This window comes from Anabrus simplex, chromosome 7 (assembly GCF_040414725.1).
Source record: "Anabrus simplex isolate iqAnaSimp1 chromosome 7, ASM4041472v1, whole genome shotgun sequence".
Lineage (NCBI taxonomy): Eukaryota > Metazoa > Arthropoda > Insecta > Orthoptera > Tettigoniidae > Anabrus > Anabrus simplex.
The window spans coordinates 151,280,557-151,302,174 of record NC_090271.1 but is presented as its reverse complement, the minus strand read 5'-3'; the positions used below and the strand labels follow the sequence as shown (position 1 = coordinate 151,302,174).

The 21,618-nt window shown below is 40.3% G+C and overlaps 1 protein-coding gene across 1 annotated transcript; it reads left to right on the top strand.

The window, feature by feature from the left end:
* Window positions 1-420: 420 nt before the first annotated feature.
* Window positions 421-21,087, top strand: LOC136877745 (uncharacterized). Its single transcript, XM_067151952.2, has 2 exons — window positions 421-528; window positions 19,637-21,087. Exons 1-2 carry the CDS (start codon window positions 505-507, stop codon window positions 20,813-20,815), a joined length of 1,203 nt encoding a protein of 400 aa, XP_067008053.2. The 5' UTR covers window positions 421-504; the 3' UTR covers window positions 20,816-21,087.
* The last annotated feature ends 531 nt before the right edge of the window (window positions 21,088-21,618 follow it).

Below are 21,618 nucleotides of genomic sequence, written 5' to 3'. Positions count from 1 at the left end.
ATAAATAAATAAATAAATAAATAAAATATAAATTAAATAAATAAATAAATGATTGTTATTATTATTATTATTATTATTATTATTATTATTATTATTATTATTATTATTATTATTATTATTATTATTATTATGATGATGTAGGAGAAATCTTGATAAATTGAAGTATAGCTTTCTTTCGTGGAAGTATGAGAGAACCCATTCTGTCATATACCTCACGTGGTATTTCGTGATGAAGCAGATAGGCAAAGAATTTTCTTGGAAAATTGGAGCTATAAGCTTGAAGGAAATTAAACATAATAATTCTTATTCTTCATATCGTTATGACGCATATACCAGGCGATGATGAAAGTGTTCTTTTCCACGAATGTAGGACACATGTAATTTACACCACATCATAAAGTATGTTGTTTGCTTGCAGATAAGCAACAGGAATGAATGTGTTAATAAGGCTACCGGGAGGTAAGGGAAAGAAGTAGTGCTTGTGAAGTCCCCACACTGTGCACAATGGAGAGACAGTCATCACAATGGGCAAGTATATCTGGGAATATTTGTCAAATTTTTAAGCTGAATAGGCGTTATATTCTGCATTAGTGAAGTAATCACACGCCTACTCTAGTGGCAGAATGCACCAATTACGATACGATAGCCTGCGTTAACTTTTCAAATTCAAATATAAAGAAACTAGGAATCACACTATTGTAAAGTTGTTTGTTTATGCTTCTCGTTAACTATTTCTACGGTCTACGGAAATGTACAACTGCTGGAATTGTTCCTTTTCGCTCCAATATATTTACCGACACGAGGCTGGCATTTTTGAGCACTTTCATATACCAGCGTACTGAGCCAGGATGGAACCAATTTACATGAGCTCAGACAGCCTGTGCTCTTACCGACTGAGCCACTCAGTCCGGTTTATACAATTGTCGGGTTTCGAAAATACTATGGACTATCACATGTATGATTACAACAAAACTACTAGTTCTATGGCCAAGTGTAGTTCCACGGTTCCTACCTTTAAATCATAAAAAGTTGCGTTTATTAATCGCCACCTGATGGTGGTCGTGGTAGTGATTGTTGTTTTAAGAGGAAGTACAACCGAGCAATCATCCTTTTAACACTAACCTGAGGACAAAGTGAAAGAGATCCGACCATTTCATGCAAGACGGTATCAAAAAAAGACGGGAAGGGACATGAAGGGCGTGAAAATGAAAGATTCCGTCAGCCTCACAAATTTTGTGCTGTCGGAGTTGGAATAAATCACGAGTCGATCAAGTGATGTCAGATAGTAAAGATGAAAGGATAGAGCCTGACACAAGTAAGTAGAAACAATATCAGGCTCAGCTACAGTCCCTATGGTCTCCAACCCACGCTCTCAATTTGAGGGTGCCTCTGGAGAGTTTACCATTCTGGCGTCCTTTTCTACAGGCAGGAAGATGCCAATATTGCTTATTTACACCCCATCCAAAGGGTTCATATTAGCCTTTCTCTGTTTCTCTGATCCTCTGAGTGTGAAGAGCAGTACTGCACGCTATTAGTTTCCAAGAGCAGTTAGCCTCAAAGGTGAGACGACTAAAATTTTATTTAAAAAACAGTTGTTCCAAAATTCAAGCAATGATCATTCTCTAAATATTTTAAAATATAAGAGCAGTGAATAAAGAATTATTGTTCGCATGTCCTAAGAATCGTTTAGATATTATGCTCCTAAACAAATCTAATCTTAATTATTAGGGTACATTTATTTCAATTACAACCGCAATGAACAAATGTTCGACAACAATGTAGAAGCGAAATTCGGGTTCCCTATCATTAATTCATATTCCTTCATACCTGAACTGATGAGTGATCAGTAAGTGGTGTAATACTCTTACAACCTCAAACTTTTACATGCACACCATTCCATATCTGCTAAGGAGAATTTACTTTCTTGCTGTCCGTTCTCTTAGACAGCTGAGTGTTATTTCTACCTTTGCAAGTTTGCATTTGTTTCTACCTTATAGATGAACTCTCTAGCAGTCGCAAGTGTAGCAGTAATTAACAACGTTTTCTTTCAAAACTTCTCACGCTAACTTGAGTGACGTGCAAACATTAAATAATGAAAATAAAATCACGTTACACTCATGAGCATGAACTAAGTTTGAAATGGGATACTGCATCTGTACCTAATTGCACAGACTTGCATATATGCAGAACATTCAAAACTCATATGTTGATTCTCAAGTGACAAATATTAAAGAAACATTTTTCTGATGTTTATGCGTTACTTTTGCGATGAAAAATTATTTGAAATAGAGAATTTTATGGGTTTCGATGACGCCGATGTGCCAGAATTTTTCCCGCAGTATATCTTTACTCCTCCTCCTCAATCGTCTACTCTTGACAGGGCATGACGGCGTTCATGATTTTACTGTTTAGTACTGATTTTCTTACTCCATGTCTGGCTATAAGGGTAGCCTCGTAAAAAATTCCCCCACCAGAGGCTGTAGCTGGTCCACCCATCTGATTGGATGTCTTCCTAGCGGTCTCTTACCATTAATCTTTCCTCGAACACAAGTTTCTCCATGCCTGTTCTTCTGGCGATGTGTCCGAAGTACCGAAGGTAAGCCTGGCTGATCCACTCGAGAAGCTTAATCTGGATGCCTAATTCTTCCAGCACTCATGCATTAGTTCGGTGTTCGATCCAAGAAATTCGTAGTATGCGTCGGTAAACCCACATCTCGAAGCTCTCCATGTTCCCTTTATATCTACCTGTTTGATTGTTCAGGTCTCAGCTGTATAGTTGGCAATAGGGAATACGAGGGAATGAGCTAGTTGCCCTGGCCATGGCCGTTCATCATTCTTTTCTTTTTAATAAGTCGCTTTACGTCGCACCGATACAGATAGGTCTTATGGCGACGATGGGACAGGAAAGGCTTAGGAGTGAGAAGATGTCGGCCGTGGACTGAATTAAGGTACAGCCCGTTGTGAAAGTGGGAAACCACGGAAAACCATCTTCAGCGTTGCTGACAGCGGGTTTCTAACCCACTACCTCCCGATTACAGGATACTGGCTGTCATGTTTTCATCAAGACGCCCTCCTTTACTAGAAATCACGGAGTCCAAGTGGATAAATTTCTGGATGACCTCGAAACCAGTTATCTCCCTCACACGTCGTTGGTTTCGTATGCAATTATGCAATGTGTTGATTAGGTGGAATCTTTATTTCTATTTATTGTAAAACGTGGTTGGTTGGTAATCTGTTTGTCGACAACGTCCTCCATACAGACACACCAAGTTATCTGAGAACGGATCTTAAATACTTGTCAACCCCAAACCGAGTGAAGGTTTGTTTCCGCCAATATATAACCACGACAGCTGTTCAAAACAGGGTGATATATGACAATACCTGAGCATATTTAGTACAAAACGGGTGCATGTATCATCAGCGTACGTAAGATTGCTGATTTTCCTACTCCCAAACAGTTTACCTACAAGGTCAGGCCTCACATACCTATTAGCGTTGGGGTCGGAAGAGAAAAGAGTTGACCAAGGAAGATCGAATAGGAACGATAAAGGCGAGGAGACTGGCACAACCAAGTGGAAGCAATTCCGGATTCAGATAGGAGGTCTTGTGGTCATCAAACAAGGCTTCCAACATGAAAGCCTCTAAGGTCCCCTTTTAGTCTCCTCTTAGGACAGGCAGGGGAACTGTGGATGTATTCTGTCACCCTGAACCACAGAAGTACACCGGACTGAGCCCACCAATTTAGGGTCAGAAGGTCTGAGCTACAACCGTCTGAGCCATTTAGACCGGCAACATTTGAAATAAAAAATGAAATACGCGAAGCCTCCGTGGCTCAGGTGGCAGCGCGCCGGCCTCTCACAGCTGGGTTCCGTGCCTCTAATCCGGGTCAGTCTATGTGAGATTTGTGCTGAATAAACCTGAGGCTGTTTTTCTCCGGGTATTCCGCTTTTCCCTGTCATCTTTCATTCCAGCAACACTCTCCGGTATCATTTTATTTCACCTATCAGTCATTAATCACCGCCCCAGAGGAGTACAACAGGCTTCGGCAGCTGACACAATTCCCATCCTCGCCACTACTTAAGGGCTTCATTCATTCCATTCCTGACCAAGTCTAATAACTGGAAACAGGCTGTGGATTTTCAATGAATCACGCACGCATTTAAAATTTTAAAGGTTATTTGTCTCAGTGATCAACTTTTATATCCACCTATGTTTTTTTAAACGAACGTTCTATTATTTAGATACTGAAGATCAAGTCACAAACTCCATAGTTATAATGAAGAGTATCTTGTTTAGTCTTCCGCTCGTATCATCGTCAACCTGTTTAATATTCTAGCAAGAGCTGCGTGTTTGGACTGCTCAGGAAATTAAGTCATGCTTGAGCTCTGCATAAGGATAAAAATACGAACGTCCGCTTGCCGCTTTTTGCACTTGGTGTTGTGTCATTTAAAATTGGACGATATTCACTTTATCCTCGTGCTTCCCCCGACCGATGATCACATAAATGATTGTAATTATAATTTACTTCACACTATTTTTTTTTACTTTGAAAATTTATCTTCGTTGTTATCATCTACAATCCTTTAAAGAATATAGAATTTTACAGTGAATATACAGTGAAAAAGTGTGGAAAAATTCCGAATGAAATCCGTGTTTGTCAATATTTCCATGTACTACGCAAAGGGCTACCTCGGAATAGTCACACCTAAGGGCTAGTTCACCCACCGGTCGATTGGGCAAGGTCCATCAAATCAGATGGAAGAATTTTAAAAACATTCTGAAAAGGTCCATACTTAGCGCCATCCAGGACTTTATCCCTTTTAAAAGTCAGGCACCTGAATTTTCGTGGGGCAGCTCCATCATGCACTTTCGTACCGCTATTCACGATAAGGTTTTAAAATCCATGGATGCCACGGAACCACGCGGATAACCGTACTCCATCTTAATTTCCGGCTTAAACCTATCAGCAGTTTTTAACTGCCTTGCCATATTTGTATTATTTTCTCATCTATTCATAATAAATAAAAGAAACATTGTTTTATCTTAACAGCTTTGTCATGATAGTTCAGATGAGTCCTAACAAATGACATAAATTTCGAAAATTGCTTAACATCACCATTTTAATGTATTTTGTCTTGATTTTCTTATTATTTCTCCCAGTCATTTGTATTTTTTCGTTTCATTAACCCCATCAAGGTTCAAATCGATTCTTGATATCATTAAATCTACTTTCTCCGGTCCTGATTTCAGACACTTCTTGGTAGGTATCTTCCGATTAGCACATTAGTCTCTGTCTGCGTTGGTAGCAATTCCACATCTCTAATGATAGGCTTAGGTTTTCTAACTACTGATCAACAAATAACCAGAAAACTGTAACTTCTTCATTTTCTGGTGTCATCGTCGTGAATATACATCCACCCTACTTTCACATCATCTTGCTTTAGAAAAGCAAGCACAGCACAATTCCGAACAGAAATCTGACCGCTTCGTCCGCATTGTACAACGTGGTGAGACAAATATCTTGAACCTTACTCCACAGCCATTGTGACAAATAAATGAACCAACCAATGATGTTCACAGCAGCAAACACCTGCCTGATATAAGTGATTATAGTGTTCAGAATCGACATCCACTTTCTCTGGCTTTCAATGTGGTATTTCCTGAACGATGACTTTCAAAAATCTTACAAAATGTTTCTGTCTTTTCATCTGGAAGAAGTGAAAAAGCAACTGGTACTATGTTAGATTCTTCGTTGTTAGTGTTTTTTTTTTGCTATGGGCTTTACGTCGCACCGACACAGATAGGTCTTATGGCGACGATGGGATAGGAAAGGCCTAGGAGTTGGAAGGAAGCGGCCGTGGCCTTAATTAAGGTACAGCCCCAGCATTTGCCTGGTGTGAAAATGGGAAACCACGGAAAACCATTTTCAGGGCTGCCGATAGTGGGATTCGAACCTACTATCTCCCGGGTGCAAGCTCACAGCCGCGCGCCTCTACACGCACGGCCAACTCGCCCGGTTTGTTAGTGTTTAAATCTGCATCAATACTAAATAGATGTTTGAAACAATGGCCAGAACTGTTACTGTAAATATTAAGTCCATGACGAAATGATTTTTACCCTCCAACATTTCTTTTCCATTATTTGCAGCAAATAGGCCTACAGATATTTTGTCTTGAGCACCGTTATTCGCTAAAAAATAACTGCTACCGTAATACATACGGAGATTTTCCTCATTCAAAGTCACCTCCTCTGGTTGCTTTGGTTCCACTTGTGTTCTTTAGGCCACATATCTATGGTGACAGTGTTCTTGACATTTCAGGATGTCGGAAGACGCAGCAGGTCGTTATGCTACTTAGGTTCCAAAATGGGTAAAATATAAATATGTAAATAAATTCAATGTTAATTTTAATCTTAAACCAGTTGTATAGTATTATTAGAAGTAATTTCACATACCGTACTGTATATGAGTTGACTATGTTTGTAAGATATTATAAGTAGAATTTTGTAAACAATATAAATTTATTAAGGATGATGTGTGTGTTTAATAGAAAAAATTATTTGCGTAAATTGTATAATATTGTATTCTAGGAAAATTTTCTTCGTCTCCTGTTAATTTAAAATTTAGTGCTTGACAATAATGTATTTTAGTGTACCATTTGCCACCGAGGTAGACACCTCATTTGCAAATAAAGAGATTTTGATTTGATTTGATTTGAAGAGGTGCAATGAACTCATAGCCTTTACTTCGCAGCGATTGAACTCTTCTTTATATATCTGTACACCGCAATCATAAATCAGTGTCCATATTATTGAAAATAGTTCTAAGTCATTTAAAACGTATAATGTAAATACCTGAGGTATTGAACGTCGTCTTACTATCTAACTCACTTACTTGCAATAGACTTCACTTTCATCACATCAGAAGCAGCTTTGTTTAACGCACACTGGTGACAGGTATCCTTCAACACTTCATTTTCCAAGATTGTAACCGTACTGACATTGGACCACGCTGGACCATTCCATATGTCACTTAACCTGCTTTATTTACTCTATGTTTGCGGTGCCCATAACCCCGTTTAGGCCTTTACACCACGACTTGGCCTTCGCAGTTTCACGAAACCCCATTGCGGACCACTTGCACCTAGCAGATGAGGAAATATTATCCTTTAATCGCGTAATAAAATGAAACTATGCGTCACAGCCAAATGCTTCGTCCGCCTCTGTAGCGTAACGGTTAGAGTCATTAGCTGCCGTCCTCGGGGGCTCGGGTTCGATTCCCGGTACTGCCAGAAATTTAAGAATGGCAGGAGGGCTGGTATGTGGTTGAAATGGTACATGCAGCTCACCTCCAACGGGGTGTGCCTGAAAAGAGCTGCATCACCTCCGGGATGTGGACACGATTTTACTTTGCTTTAGCCAAATGCTTGCGCGTACCTGATTGGTTTATTGAATAGATCCATTAACTCATTCCGCAACTCAGCGGTTGATCGTCCCATGAACCCCCGATATGTGGTACCACGGATAAACCCAAGAATGATTTATTGTTGACCGGTCAGTGCGTGTCGTCTCAAAACTCACGAATTCCAGGAAGAGGATTAGTAAGAACAGGTTTCTTTACCTGGGCCAGTCTTAAAACTCACGAGCAGGGATAGTTTTTGTTTGAATGGACAAATGTCCACCCTATTAGTGATGGGATAATGGAATACTTTAATAATCGAATAACTTCCATCCAACTATTTAAATAATAAATGAGTTTCAAATATAATTCAGTTATATCGCACAGAATAATCAGATGTGTCCCGAGTAACTTTTTTTTTCGGTTTAAGTGTGTCGGGTAGACAATCTTTTGAAATAAACAAACAGATGAACTCTTACGGAAAATAGATATACGTTTTTCTTCCAAATGAATCTCCAAGTGTTGAAACTACAGTAAATACTGTATTAACTATCTTGATCTTTAATATCTCTAAATAAAATTCCTTATTCAAGTAAATGCCGCCTCCTGGCTGTATAATGGAACTAAGCCCCAGTACTACCAACTGACATTTTCTTTTAACTAGCAGCGGGCAATATACCTACTTCAATTTTATGTCGTTAGGCTGTATGCATAAATTGCTAGCATGCTGGCCTTTGGTCCAAGGGGTCCAGGGGGTCCCGGGTTCGATTTCCAGTCGCTTCCTTCCCAGTCCTAGCCCTTTCCTGTCCCATCGTCGCCATAAGACATATCTGTGTCGGTGCGACGTAAAGCCAATAGCAAAATAATAATAATAATAATAATAATACACCTCGGTCTCTTTGATTTATTAGTTAATTCCTATGGCTGGAGGACTGGGTCTTCGTGCCGTCTTCAGCATTAGACTTTATCTTAGGTAGGGCCTCATCCTTACAGACGTGCAGGTCACCTATACAACATCAACTCTAAAGACCTGCACCAGACCTCCCCGGAGGCCGCATGTCATTTTTATAAATTTATGTGAAAGGTAAAATATGCATTATATTAGCTTTAAGACAACTTCAAAATATTTTAATAATAATAATAATAATAATACACCTCGGTCCCTTTGATTCACCAGTCATTATTTTTCCCTTGTGTGTTGGTGTGGCAGAATGACATCCACAGTATCCCCTGTCTGTCGTAAGGGAAGCGTGAGTCGCCGCGCACCTCATGCCTCATGCGGTCATCGCAAGCACCTGCTGTCCGGAGTCGTGAATTTTGAGACTCATTAGAATGTTTACTTTAGCTACCAGTTTGTAGTCGTGAGTTTTGATACTATTTGTAACTAATTTTAGCCCGTGAGTTTTGAAACTCGTGAGTTTGGACACGTAACCGGTCAGTGTACCTTCTATGAATTGACCGTACCACGAACTGACCGATGTAAGTAACGTGTCATTCCACGCAGTCGGTCAGGTCTTTGAATGAATGCCTGGTGTGTTCTTTAGGTGGTGAACTATGGAATTTTTCACGTTGAATAAACCAGCAATACCGATTTTGGACACAAGAAACTAACAGCATGATAACTTAGATCACCTGATTAGAACAACTAGAATTTTACTTCCAGTCGACTGCACGGTGTAAGGAATATAGAGACCACAGCGACACACGTTATGAGAAAGTCATCGCACGCACATGAACATCGTGTGACTGAGGTACCACATGCAACAACAACGAAGAGTAGCGCATAGTGCGTGAATAGGAAACGGACATCGTTCGTAAATCATCTGAAATTCGTTGGCTGGTTACTGAACTTCCTCCTTGGTTTCAGGATGGAAAGTCTATCAGATAGCTTTTGAATAGTTCCTTTGAATCACGTTGTAAATATTTTCCGTCGGGCAGTACTAATATTCCAAGACGAAGCTCTAATCTGATTAACACGTGTTGTAGCTTAAAACATAAAGAGCATTAGCGATACTTCGCCCCAGGAAGACAGATGAAACTCGGGCGAGTTCTTGTGAACACTGAGAAGATATCATGTTCAGTGAATACAAGATTGATGAGCCGTCTTTATAGGTGAGCGACTTTGAAAAGGGGAGCGCTTACCCAAGTACTGGAGCTGATAAATTGTAACCAAGTACAGGTGTACTCTAGTATCGTAAACTGTTTTAATGGCAGTCAAGCGAAATTAATTTAGGAATTACTGCTCCGATGACCTGGATTCCTTAATGACATGTATCTTCTTCACCTTCATGAGGTACTTAATGAGTTATTTACATACGCACACAAATGATACGTCTTCAAAGCAGTTTAATTCCCATGAATGAAAATATTTCACTGTAAAATTATATTTAACTAGTACCTACGCCTGTCTTCGAAATTACTATCTGTAAAGTAATTGGAAATTTGAAATGGACTTTTAATATGTCTTATGAATAAAAGTATACATTTTTCAGGTTTCATACGGCGTTCGAATGGAATCAAAACTGGTATTGTAGTATTTTTAGGGCAGTTGTACTTGGACGTCTATGGATCTGTGCACTCTTGAGAAAGCTACATACAACTGTCCAAAACGAATCCCTATCAACAGCGTCAGATGCCGTCACTCCATATGAGCACTGCGGAGAGGTTTGGAACTTAATACAGGCTTTTGGCACGCAATCTAGTGATTAGAAATTGTATACCACCGCCTCCCCTACCCTGCCGGCCAATATTCCGATGGTTAAAATATTTTCAACGAATGGGTCTCGAACCGGACAACCACGGCGTCAGATCACGTAGATGCACCGTCGTCTCGATCCTTCTATGCGAATAGGCTGCGACAAAATTTCTCCGCTAGATGGCAAGCATAGATGCACAAAGTTCCGAACGCGTTGTTATGACGACAGCCTACACAATACTATGAAATTCTCCGCTAGATGGCAGGCATAGACGCACAAAGTTCTTAATGCGTTATTATGACGAGAGCCTACAAAACACTATGAAGTATGTCCGGCTCCATGGCTAAATGGTTGGCGTGCTGGCCTTTGGTCACAGTGGTCCCGGGTTCGATTCCCGGCAGGATCAGGAATTTTAACCGTCATTGGTTAATTTCCCTGGCACGGGGGCTGAGTGTATGTGTTGTATTCATCATCAATTCATTCTCATCACGACGCGCAGGTCGCCTACGGGGTCAAATCAAAAGACCTGCATCTGGCGGGCCGAACCCGTCCTGGGATTTTCCGGCACTCACAGCCATGCGGCATTTTACTATGAAGTATAGTCATATGTTCTCTGAAGCTCGTAAATTATATCAGAAAATTAAATATCGATAATATTACCTGTATGAAGTCATAGTTGGCCTCTTCAAGTTATAATTTAAAGATTATCTTGGACAACGACTTGAAGTGATACATCGGGTGGCTACAATTTTGTGTTCTTGCCAAAACAATATCAGTTAACAGAGGTCTTACGAAATCAGTTAGGATAATATAACTAACAGTTTGCTGATATACTTTGAGCTCACACTGTAACAGAACACATTCTGGAAGGGAAGAAGCAGCAAGTCCTCGTATTACTTTGAAGAACTTCCGACAGTAGGGCATAGCAGCTTCAACAAACTCCTGCAGATGCTTCATCGGAGTAACAAAACAAGGTTTTGGGTATCAAAGTCCTTCTCTGCCGTGATGCATAATCATTTCCTTTTGGTGGTGTAAAAGCTCTAGGCAGTGATATTTTGCTGATGCAAATATCACACTCCATCCTCTCTTCCAACATGAACCAAATACCCGCAAATTAGGACTTGATTTTGCGTTTCTAGATTGAATGAAACATCATTTAAATATTTATAGTTGCACAAAATGTCTAAACATGAGGACGTTCGTTTTGTGATGGTCCGTCACAATTCTTATCACAAGGAACACACTATCCTCCACGGCTTTAATAATCTTCTGAAATAAGGTGTAAAGGTGTAAAAGCTACAGATGGGAGAGTAATTCAGGATATCCTTTATTAGGACCTTGCCTGGATATAGCCGACAGTCACTTTTCTATTAATTCCTTTCTAGACGTTATTTCATGGAATCATATCTCTTCTGGCTGCGAACCAAGTTGCAGAAATGAGCAAAATGGTACACAACAGTTAAATATTTCGGGGAAAGCTCCGATTTCAATTTTAAAAAAAGAAGAAAATCCTTGCACAAACCGAAGAGAACAACTACACTAAAAATAACTTTTAAAACACCTATAAGCATAACATGATTAATTTATTTTACAGTTCTGTACAAAATACCACTTGTACCAGCGGAAGTGAACAGACAAGTTTACTCAATGTACAAAGTAACTCAGCTTTTCACACACATGCATGCATCGATAACACAAATGATTGTGCGTTTACGACTGCACTCTTACGGTGACTTGAAGAAATATTGTTATTCGCGCCTTCTTATGTTATACTAGTGACATAGAGCAGGCAGTATAAGAGGATCGAGACGGCGGTGCTTTGACGCACGGCCGACTGGATCCCTCGCTGCGCTCCCTTGCTAGCTACAGCGACGCATCAAGTCGGCCGTGATGGACGTGACGCGCTAACGACCATGACCAACAGGTGCGCTGCTCAATCTTGTGCTAAATGGTCGCGTAGTTTATGGTACGTAGTTGTCATCTTGCATTCGGGAGATGGTGGGTTAAAACCCCAATATCGGCAGCCCTGAAGATGGTTTTCTGTGGTTTCCCATATTCACACCAGGAAAATGCTGGGGCAGTACCTTAGATAAGGCCACCGCTGCTTCCTTCCCACTCCTAGCCCTTTTCTATTCCATCGTCGCCATAAGAGCTATCTGTGTCGATGCGTTGTAAAGCCAGTTGTAGAAAAATATATACTCCTGATGTATTCTTTTTAATGGCCAATTCTTAAGACAATTTATAAAATGTCAGGCATTACCTTATGGATTTTTTTTCAAAATTCTTTTGACACATTATGAAGCAAAAGACAATGCCAGATTTTGTCCTCTAGAACCAACTGTCTCAATAGGGAATGCACATACCTATTCCACAAATACAGTACTGTAGCTAATCTTCTCAAGAAATGATGACTGAGGATTACCACTCTAATCAGAGGGATTCGACATCAAAACGTACCCATCATCACAAATTAATTTCTGAAATTCTTCGTCAATGATTGTGGGTCCACTGCAGTCGGATTTGACGGGTTCATACATTTTCTCCTACATCTTGCGAAACGTTCCTTAGTTCATCTGAAATAAATAAATTACACGTTACTGAAATTAACCTTCCGTTGCTCGGGCAGTGAGTGTGAGACTCACATTTTATTTGATTTCTTTGTAAAGTTATACTGAATTGAGCAAAGTTGTTGACTCCGTACTGTCGATTGTTGACGTCTCAAGAGTGAGGTAAGGTTGTGGTGTGGGAAAACCTGGACTTCAGATGCAGTCAGAATCTGTTCCTGATGACATTTCCGTTTGAGTGGGCACTGCGGTTACCCTCGATCATTGGCGTTACGAAATAAAGTTCTACCATCAATGTGACGACAGTTATATCGGACAGACCGGGAGGAAATTCCTAATCCGTTGCAAAGAACACCTTAATGATGCAACCAAATAAGAAATATACCGCTATGCGTGAACACATGAATGATTATAATCACTCATTGTATTTCATCAATAAAGATTTAGATATCCTGCACGTAGTCAAAAAGGGAACCTTATAAAACATTATAGAAAATATTCATATAAACCTCGATCAGAAACTTAATCTCATTCATAATATTAATGAAATTCAAAAGAAAACATTCTAATCGATTCAGTAACTGAAACAGATCAGAATCAACAAACAAACAAGCGTACTGCTATACGCAATACAGGTTCGGTTTCCTATCCTTCAACTCACTACCCCTTCCCACATCCGCGCTATCCCTAGCGAACGCAGTCTCTGAGCAGTCCCAGTCAGTACTAAGGCCAACATCAACTCGTGTTGAACCATAGAAGCACGGGGGTGGAATAAAGACTGAGTGATTTTTCTTAATTTTAATCCACTAAACTTGTTTATTCATGAAAATATTTTCGTTCTCACGCTCGACTTTCTGATTTTCACTTCAAATTCCTGGTTAACATTGTCACTCTTCATAAAGAAATCATGGAGTCTAAAATTTGTACTCTGTTCCGGAGTTGAAAACAACAGGAAACATTTGACTATTTAATGAATACAGCCAAACAATTTTAGAAGGAACTCTTCCAGTTAATCTATTTTTCGTCGTAACATGTACCCACTTTGTTCAAACAAGTTTTGCAATCCTCATGACAACAAGATTGAAGAAAGACGAACGTTTTAAAACATTACGCTTTACAGTATCTGTTATCTTGTTATTTATACAGGGTGAAGCGAAATTCGCGCGCTCGGGCATCGCAGCGCGATTCCTCACATGCCAGCAATAAAAAACTGTCTCTCACAAAGATTCGTCCTGGGAGTATATCCGGGAGAAAAAAGTCATTGAAGAGTGGCAATCTGGCAACAATGTAACCACATGTAAGGTAATTACCTCTGTCAGCACATATTCGTCGTACTGTGCAGTTGGTGCAGGGGATAGAGTTTTAGGCTGGCGTGCAGAAGGTCGAGGGGTCGATGGGTTGAGGCGTATGTTTTTTATTTCGTAAATATAGTCCAGGTGGTATGGTATCTAGCATCTTAATCGTCAACAGCGATTGCAGCGGGTCCTCTAGAAACCATTTGCACTGACATACTACGATCCTAGAAATGGACGAACAATCGTTTTCATTGGTCAGCTTTGAAAGACGCCCTTTCCACCACTTCATCTACTAGATGCGTTACAACGTGTTCAGCGTTACTAAATTTTGTAAATGTAGGATACACGTGACCTAAGAAACGGTGTCTTACTGTATTACAGTATTAATGTCCGATGGAAATTAGCAAATAAAAAAGCGCCTCAACCCAAGATCGAACCCTCGACCTCTTGCATGCTAACTGAAAACTCTATCCACTGCACCAACTGTACAGCACGGCTAATAAGTGCTGACAGAGGTAGTTACCCTACATGTGGTTACTGTGTTGCCAGATTGCCACTCTTCAACGTTCTTTTTCTGCCGGATATACTCGCAGGACGATCTTTTGTGAGAGACATTTTTTTATTGCTGGCATGTGAGGAGTCGCGCTGCGACGCCCGAGTGCGCGAATTTCGCTTCACCCTGAATACCACTGTTTTATACGTAAATTTGTTTCCTAGTAATCTTTAAACTGAAGATGACCTCTAGTAAGGTCGAGACATGCCGTTTTATAATGCAATGTTTTAGACAAACTATTTGAAATGGTAACAACTTTGTAATGAATAAGTGAAATTTGTTATTTGTGATTCATTTTAACAATTATCTTTATAGTCAAGTCAATGGGGGACCGATAACGAAATTTATTACATATAAATAATATACACGCCTTCCACGGAATTCTGTATAAATAGCCAGGCTGATTGGCTCAGACGGTAAAGCGTTGGCCTTCTGAGCCCATGCAGCCAGGCTCGATCCCGGCTCTTTCCAGTGGTGCATGAAGGTGCTCCAATACAACCTCGTGTCTGTAGATTTACTGGTACGCAAAAGATCTCCTGTGAGACGAATTGCGACATCATGGCGTGTCTAAAAATTGTAAAATTATTTTGTGGGACATAAAACGATTATTATTATTATTATTATTATTATTATTATTATTATTATTATTATTATTATTATTATTATTATTATCATCAACATCATCTGCTTACCCTCCAGGTTCGGTTTTTCCCTCGGACTTAGCGAGGGATCCCACCTCTACCGCCTCAAGGGCAGTGTCCTGGAGCTTCAGACTCTTGGTCGAGGGATACAACTGGGGAGTATGACCAGTACCTCGCCCAGGCGGCCTCACCTGCTATGCTGAACAGGGGCCTTGTGGAGGGATGGGAAGATTGGAAGGGATAGGCAAGGAAGAGGGAAGGAAGCGGCCGTGGCCTTAAGTTAGGTACCATCCCGGCATTCGCCTGGAGGAGAAGTGGGAAACCACGGAAAACCACTTCCAGGATGGCTGAGGTGGGAATCGAACCCACCTCTACTCAGTTGACCTCCCGAGGCTGAGTGGACCCCGTTCCAGCCCTCGTACCACTTTTCAAATTTCGTGGCAGAGCCGGGAATCGAACCCGGGCCTCCGGGGGTGGCAGCTAATCACGCTAACCACTACACCACAGAGGCGGACTATTATTATTATTATTATTATTATTATTATTATTATTATTATTTGGTAAGGATGACAGAAAACATTAATTTGAGGAAAACTGTTTGGCTCTCAAAATTTTTATTAATCCGGTGATTGCTTAACTACCAGTTCTTTCAACTACGTATCTTATGTCATCGAATGTGGTAGGAATAATAATAATAATAATAATAATAATAATAATAATAATAATAATAATAATAATAATAATAATAATAATAATAATGTCACAGACACACACCTCACGTTTATGTCCTCACTTTGTGGCAATAGTAAATTGACATATTTGGATTAAGAGTCCCCCTTCTGAAGAAGAGCGAGCATCTGCGGCAGTAGCTTTTCTGTTTAGATGGCCAGTAAGTCGAGACTCTCCGTTTGTTTAAGGGAAAAATCTCCCCACTCCTGACGATATAAGTGTATTAACATTCTACACATAAGCAAACAAATAGGTTGCTTGACGCAACTACAGTCATCATCACCATCATCATAATCAGCAGCAGCAGCAGCAGCAGCAGCAGCAGCATCAGCATGTGCACTTAAATTTCTCACCTAAACAAATTACCTGCGTGCATTTCTAGGCTGGTATTCGGGAGATTGTGCGTTAAAACCTCACCATTTTCAGCCCTGGGGATTTTCCATGTTTTCCCATTTCACACCAAGTACATGCCGAGGCTCTCCCTTAACTAAGCCCATGACTGCTGTCTTCCTAGTCCTAGCACTTAAACAGGTAGTTACTGAGTGAGTGACTACACGGTTTGGTTCAGTTAGCTGTCAACTTGTATTCGGGAGATAGTGGGTTCGAATCCCATTGTCGGCAGCCCTGGAGGTGATTTTCCGTGGTTTCCGATTCTCACACATTAATTAAGGACAGGGTCGCTTTCTTCCCAGTCCTAGCTCTTCTCTAGCCCATTCGTTGCTATCGGTAAGACGTACATGAAGTACTAAAACATGCGGATATTTCAGCAATCGCCGAACTTATTACAATTCTTCTACACTAGGCAAACAATTTACCTCAAGGGGATGTTTTCTGCCATCCTTACCAACTGACTCGTACAATAAGATAGACTCCATGAATTTTGCAAGCAGACTGTTTGGGTTGGACTTGACATATTCAAATGGAATTTGGGTGAGTGAACAAGCAATGTGTCCTAAAATTAATAGTGACAATAGTTTGCCGTGAAAAGTGGCAGTGTAATAATAAATTGATGAAAAGCAGGTTGGTGGTTCGGAGCCGTTACCTGATGATGACATAATGTTTGACCTTGTGTGTGTATTTCAGAAATGTATAGGTAGTACGATTTTAAAATTTCGTATCAAAGGTGAGATTTTCACAACAGGGAGAGAATTTCAGACTTTATAATCCTATTTTATTGACATGTGCGGCATTTGATTATGCCAAAATATTAGAGCTTTTAATATTTCCGTACAGTTCGTAATGGAAACTAAAATGTTGTATAGGGTAGTATGAAATCTTGGTCACCTACATATAAGCATGAATGCTATCAATACGAGGGCTGTACATCAGGTAGTGGCAACGTAGTCCAGAGGAGATCGGGCATGCGCAAATAGGATATGGGTGTGTAGTGTGCATGTGACGGCCATCCAGTTGGGAGTGTTTTCGCTGTGTGGCGTTGAAGTGAAGAGTATCCATTTCACCGTTCGAAAGCATGTTTTCAGAAGGTGATCAACGTTCGTGGATTAAATTAGAGGTTGTCCATGGCAAAAATGTATCAGGATGTTATCGAGGATTACGTGAAGCCTGTGATGACAATGCATTACCGTGTAGGACGGTTGCACGATGGGTCAAGGAGTTTCGTGCGGGACGGAATGAAACTGTGGATTTACACTGCACAGGTCGGCCATCCTTTGCACAAGATCAGATTCACATCGTAAGCTGTCTCGTTTCCGAAGACCATCGATGGACTGTCCGGGAATTGTCCGTAGAGACATGTGTACTTCACGCAGTAGGGCGTTCCATTGCTGTCATCAACAGAGACGCCTTGCTAACGGTCCCCAACTGCTTCCCGACATTTGACAAGAGGTAATAGACTTTGCGTATAACTACATTAAAGGAATGTAATACAACTGTACTTTTTAGTTCATTAAGTATTGCCTTCTATCAAAATTGCCTACGGGCGTCAAATCGAAAGACCTGCACCTGGCGAACCGAAGTCCTCTGACACATCCCGGCACTAAAAGCCATACGCCATTTCATTTGATGTCTTAATTGATCACCTCATTAAGTTCCTTTGCTATCGGTCTGGTCCAACCTTGAATAGTTCCCTTAAAGGAATGTAATGCAACTCTACTTGTTAGTTCATTAAATATTGCCTTCTATCAAAATTGCCTACGGTTGTGAAATCGAAAGACCTGCACCCGGCGAGCCGAAGTCCTCTGACACATCCCGGCACTAAAAGCCATACGCCATTTCATTTGATGTCTTAATTGATCACCTCATTAAGTTCCTTTGCTATCGGTCTGGTCCAACCTTGAATAGTTCCCTTGTTATTGGTCATTTCTCTAGGGCAGGGTTATTAACTTGGGGTTGATGGACGCATTAAGGGTTTGTGGATTGGCTTCAGGAGGCCCATGGCAGTCCATTAAACAATTAACATATGTATTTACTATAGTTTTAACTTCAATAGTGGAAGAGTATCTGAGATTTTTTAACAATGCGTAATAATAATAATAATAATAATAATAATAATAATAATAATAATAATAATAATAATAATAATAATAATAAAGCATCACAGTTGTGTAAGTGGTGATCCCGTTTGTAAATAAATACTTTCGTTAGGCTGGGTTTCAGCACTTTTTTTCTATCAAAATAACAAGTAAAATGGATTAAATATTTTAAGGTGATATGCGTGTTGCCTTGTCAAGGAACACTGCATAGTATGATCTAGTTATTGATATCAAACAACCAAAAAAAGAACCCAACAACAATAATGTTCTCATTTATATCCCTTTCAGACCGAGTACGCACAATTGTGCGGGTTCGTATTTTAGTTATCCCTGACCGTATTTGATGTTTTTTCGGCGCTACACCGGACTGCAGTGATTGTGCAGGACACGTGGCGTGTATTTCAATTGATTTTAGTATGCGCTTGACCGCCAGGGCGAAGGAAGAAGAGTTTAAAAAGCACAGTTCATCGGCGAGATGGCAGGAAGCAGTAGTGCCGAAAGTAAGTATTTATTTAGTGCGTTTATATTAATCTAGAAGCTTTACTGAATACCGGAATATATTCAATGAAGTGTGTACATTGGTTAGTGAACGTAAATTTTGAAGCTACACCATCGTACGTGATACAACGAGGTTTTGAATTTTGATACACACAATTGTGTGGGTCCTGTTTTTCGGATGTTAGTTTTTATTTTGTAAAATAAACTATTAATATGTGTATTGAGGAGCATTTTAGTCAGTTCTTGACGTACAAACAAAAATTCACACCTCCAGTTTTCTTTCAGGTCTGAAAGGGTATATTAAGTTTAAAGCTGAATTAAACATTTCTTCTGTTTTATTCAATTTGGACTTGATGCTTATATTTCGTTTGTGTTTGGAGCAGTCACTAAATTTTGTATAACACTAAACACATGATATTAGGTTAAGATGACTTACTTTATTATACTTTGTGTTTGTTGCATACTGTATGAGTCAATCAATTTTACATAAAGTATATTAATTGCCTGCATCCTTGTGTTCATATGCTTATGTTCAGTGGTCCGTGATAGAAAAGGGTTAAGTGTCCGCTGCTTATGATGGTTGTACTCACGCCAGAAACCACTCTAATGAGTAATATTGTTTGTATTTAATAAATGAATACTACTGTAGATAAGATTAAGAATACCTCACCATTGTTCATGAATTGTCATCAGTGTGCATCATCATCATCATCATCATCAACATAATTCAAGGACTAAGTTTTGCTCTAACACTAACAATTCTTCTCCACAGGTTCTGGTGCTACTGGCTGCTTTGGCCTCTTTTCCGAGAGCGAGCACCAATGGATGTGGATCGTTCGGCTACACGTGCTTCAACGAAACTCATTTTGAGATGTGCATTCAGGAAGCCTCTGGAATTATGTTGCGATCTGGAGAGTTACAAGCTTGTCCTATGGGTCTGATGTGCGTTACGGATTCACTCTCTATTTGCTCAGATGTTTTGACGGAAGAAACACAGGGAACTACGGAAACAGAACCTTACCAAACAACCATATTAGTGGACCGTACTACTCTACCAATAACCCAGAATATACAATCTACACAAGAAGTTTTCGGTAATGGAGAGGAAAACCAAAATATTGCCGAAGGTGTTCATGATATGAATCGCCAGCAGCAGCAGCAGCAACTTGAACAACAACAACAACAAGAAGAACAGTCGCAACAGAATGAACAGGAACAGCAGCAGCAGCAGCAGCAACTTGAACAACAACAACAACAACAACAGTCGCAACAGAATGAACAAGAACAGCAGCAGCAACTTGAACAACAGCAACAACAACAAAAACAACAAGAAGAACAGTCGCAACAGAATGAACAGGAACAGCAACAGCAACAGCAACTTGAACAACAGCAACAACAACAGAGTCCAAGTGAACAAATGGATCTTGCTCAAGCAATCGAACCATTCAATATCCAGCAAGCGGAAATTCCCGAATTAGTTCAGTTTGAAGAGGCTGACCTAGGATTTGTACCTCAGTTTCCATTGGCTTACCATTTTCAGTCAGGTATATCTTCAGCTTCTGGATTCCTTAAGCAGAAGTTCCCTCATCGTTCTGAACCAAAGCTTGTTCATATAGAACCTTCAAAATATGCTGCTTCCCGCACTTCTTTCGATTTGGGCAACTTTACATGTCCTGGTGCTGGACTTTTCCCAGCGCCACCTAGCTGCACCGAATATCATATTTGTATACGCATTGGCCCAATTGAGAGGCATTACATCCGCTCTTGCTGGAAAGGTTTCGAGTTCAGTCGACGCTGGCGTGTATGCTTGCCACGAATTCTATCGGACTGTCTGAAGAATGGATTTCGGTCTGCCAAAGCGAGTTCAGATGAAGACTCTCAATCGCAGGAGAGCAATGAGAGCGAAGAGAGCGACGAGAGTAACGAAAGTGACTCTTCAGAGAGCAGATGAGTGCGTTCAACAATGCAGAGTACTTCCGAGTAGCAACGTCTAGGAACATTGTTGTCACGTTCTTATAAAGATTCACTGTTACAGTGGAATCCCGTTTATCTATCTCAAACCAGGCAAGTCACAGTCCAGATTGCTGAAAAATCAGATAATCCAAACCGTTCATTAAACCTATGTTGACACAGCGAGTTGGCTGTGCGGTTAGGGTTGCATAGGTGCGAATTGGGATTCGCGAGATGCTGAGTTCGAATTTCACAGTCGGCAGCCCTGAAGATCTATTTTCAAAACCAGGCAAATGTTGGGGGCTGTATTTTGATTAAGGTCACGGCTGCTACCTTCCAATTCCTATCCTTCTCCCATCCTTGCGTCGCCGACTGTACGATCTCCTGTTGTGCTCGTATGTCATAACTCTTTCGACAAACGTTTATTCTACGAACAGACTGCGTTAACAGGATCACTTTTACATTTTAGCGACACTTAGATAATATCTTTTCGATAAAGTAGCATTTCAGGGCGTCTGAAATAGATTTTTCTTGTCCTAGTCGCACTCTCAGCAGATGACAATGGACAGTGCTGAGTGAATAACAAACAGAACGACGAAAAACGAAGTGAAACCTACTTCTCTAAATTCGATTTTCAATAAAACTACACTTTCATCGAGGTGTTTGCTTTGAAAACATGGTATGCGAAATTAAAAGTAAATAATGCATTTCCAGAATTTATGTAATCACTTAGTAACTATTTACGTAACAGTCACGGGAAGAGATTTTATAGGTTAAGAGTGAGATGTTTCGAATTTTGAAATG

Coding starts and splice junctions, on each gene's coding strand:
- LOC136877745 (XM_067151952.2), top strand. CDS start 505: ATGGAGAGACAGTCATCACAATGG. Junction 529..19,636: donor AGAGACAGTCATCACAATGG/GCAAGTATATCT, acceptor TCTTCTCCACAG/GTTCTGGTGCTACTGGCTGC.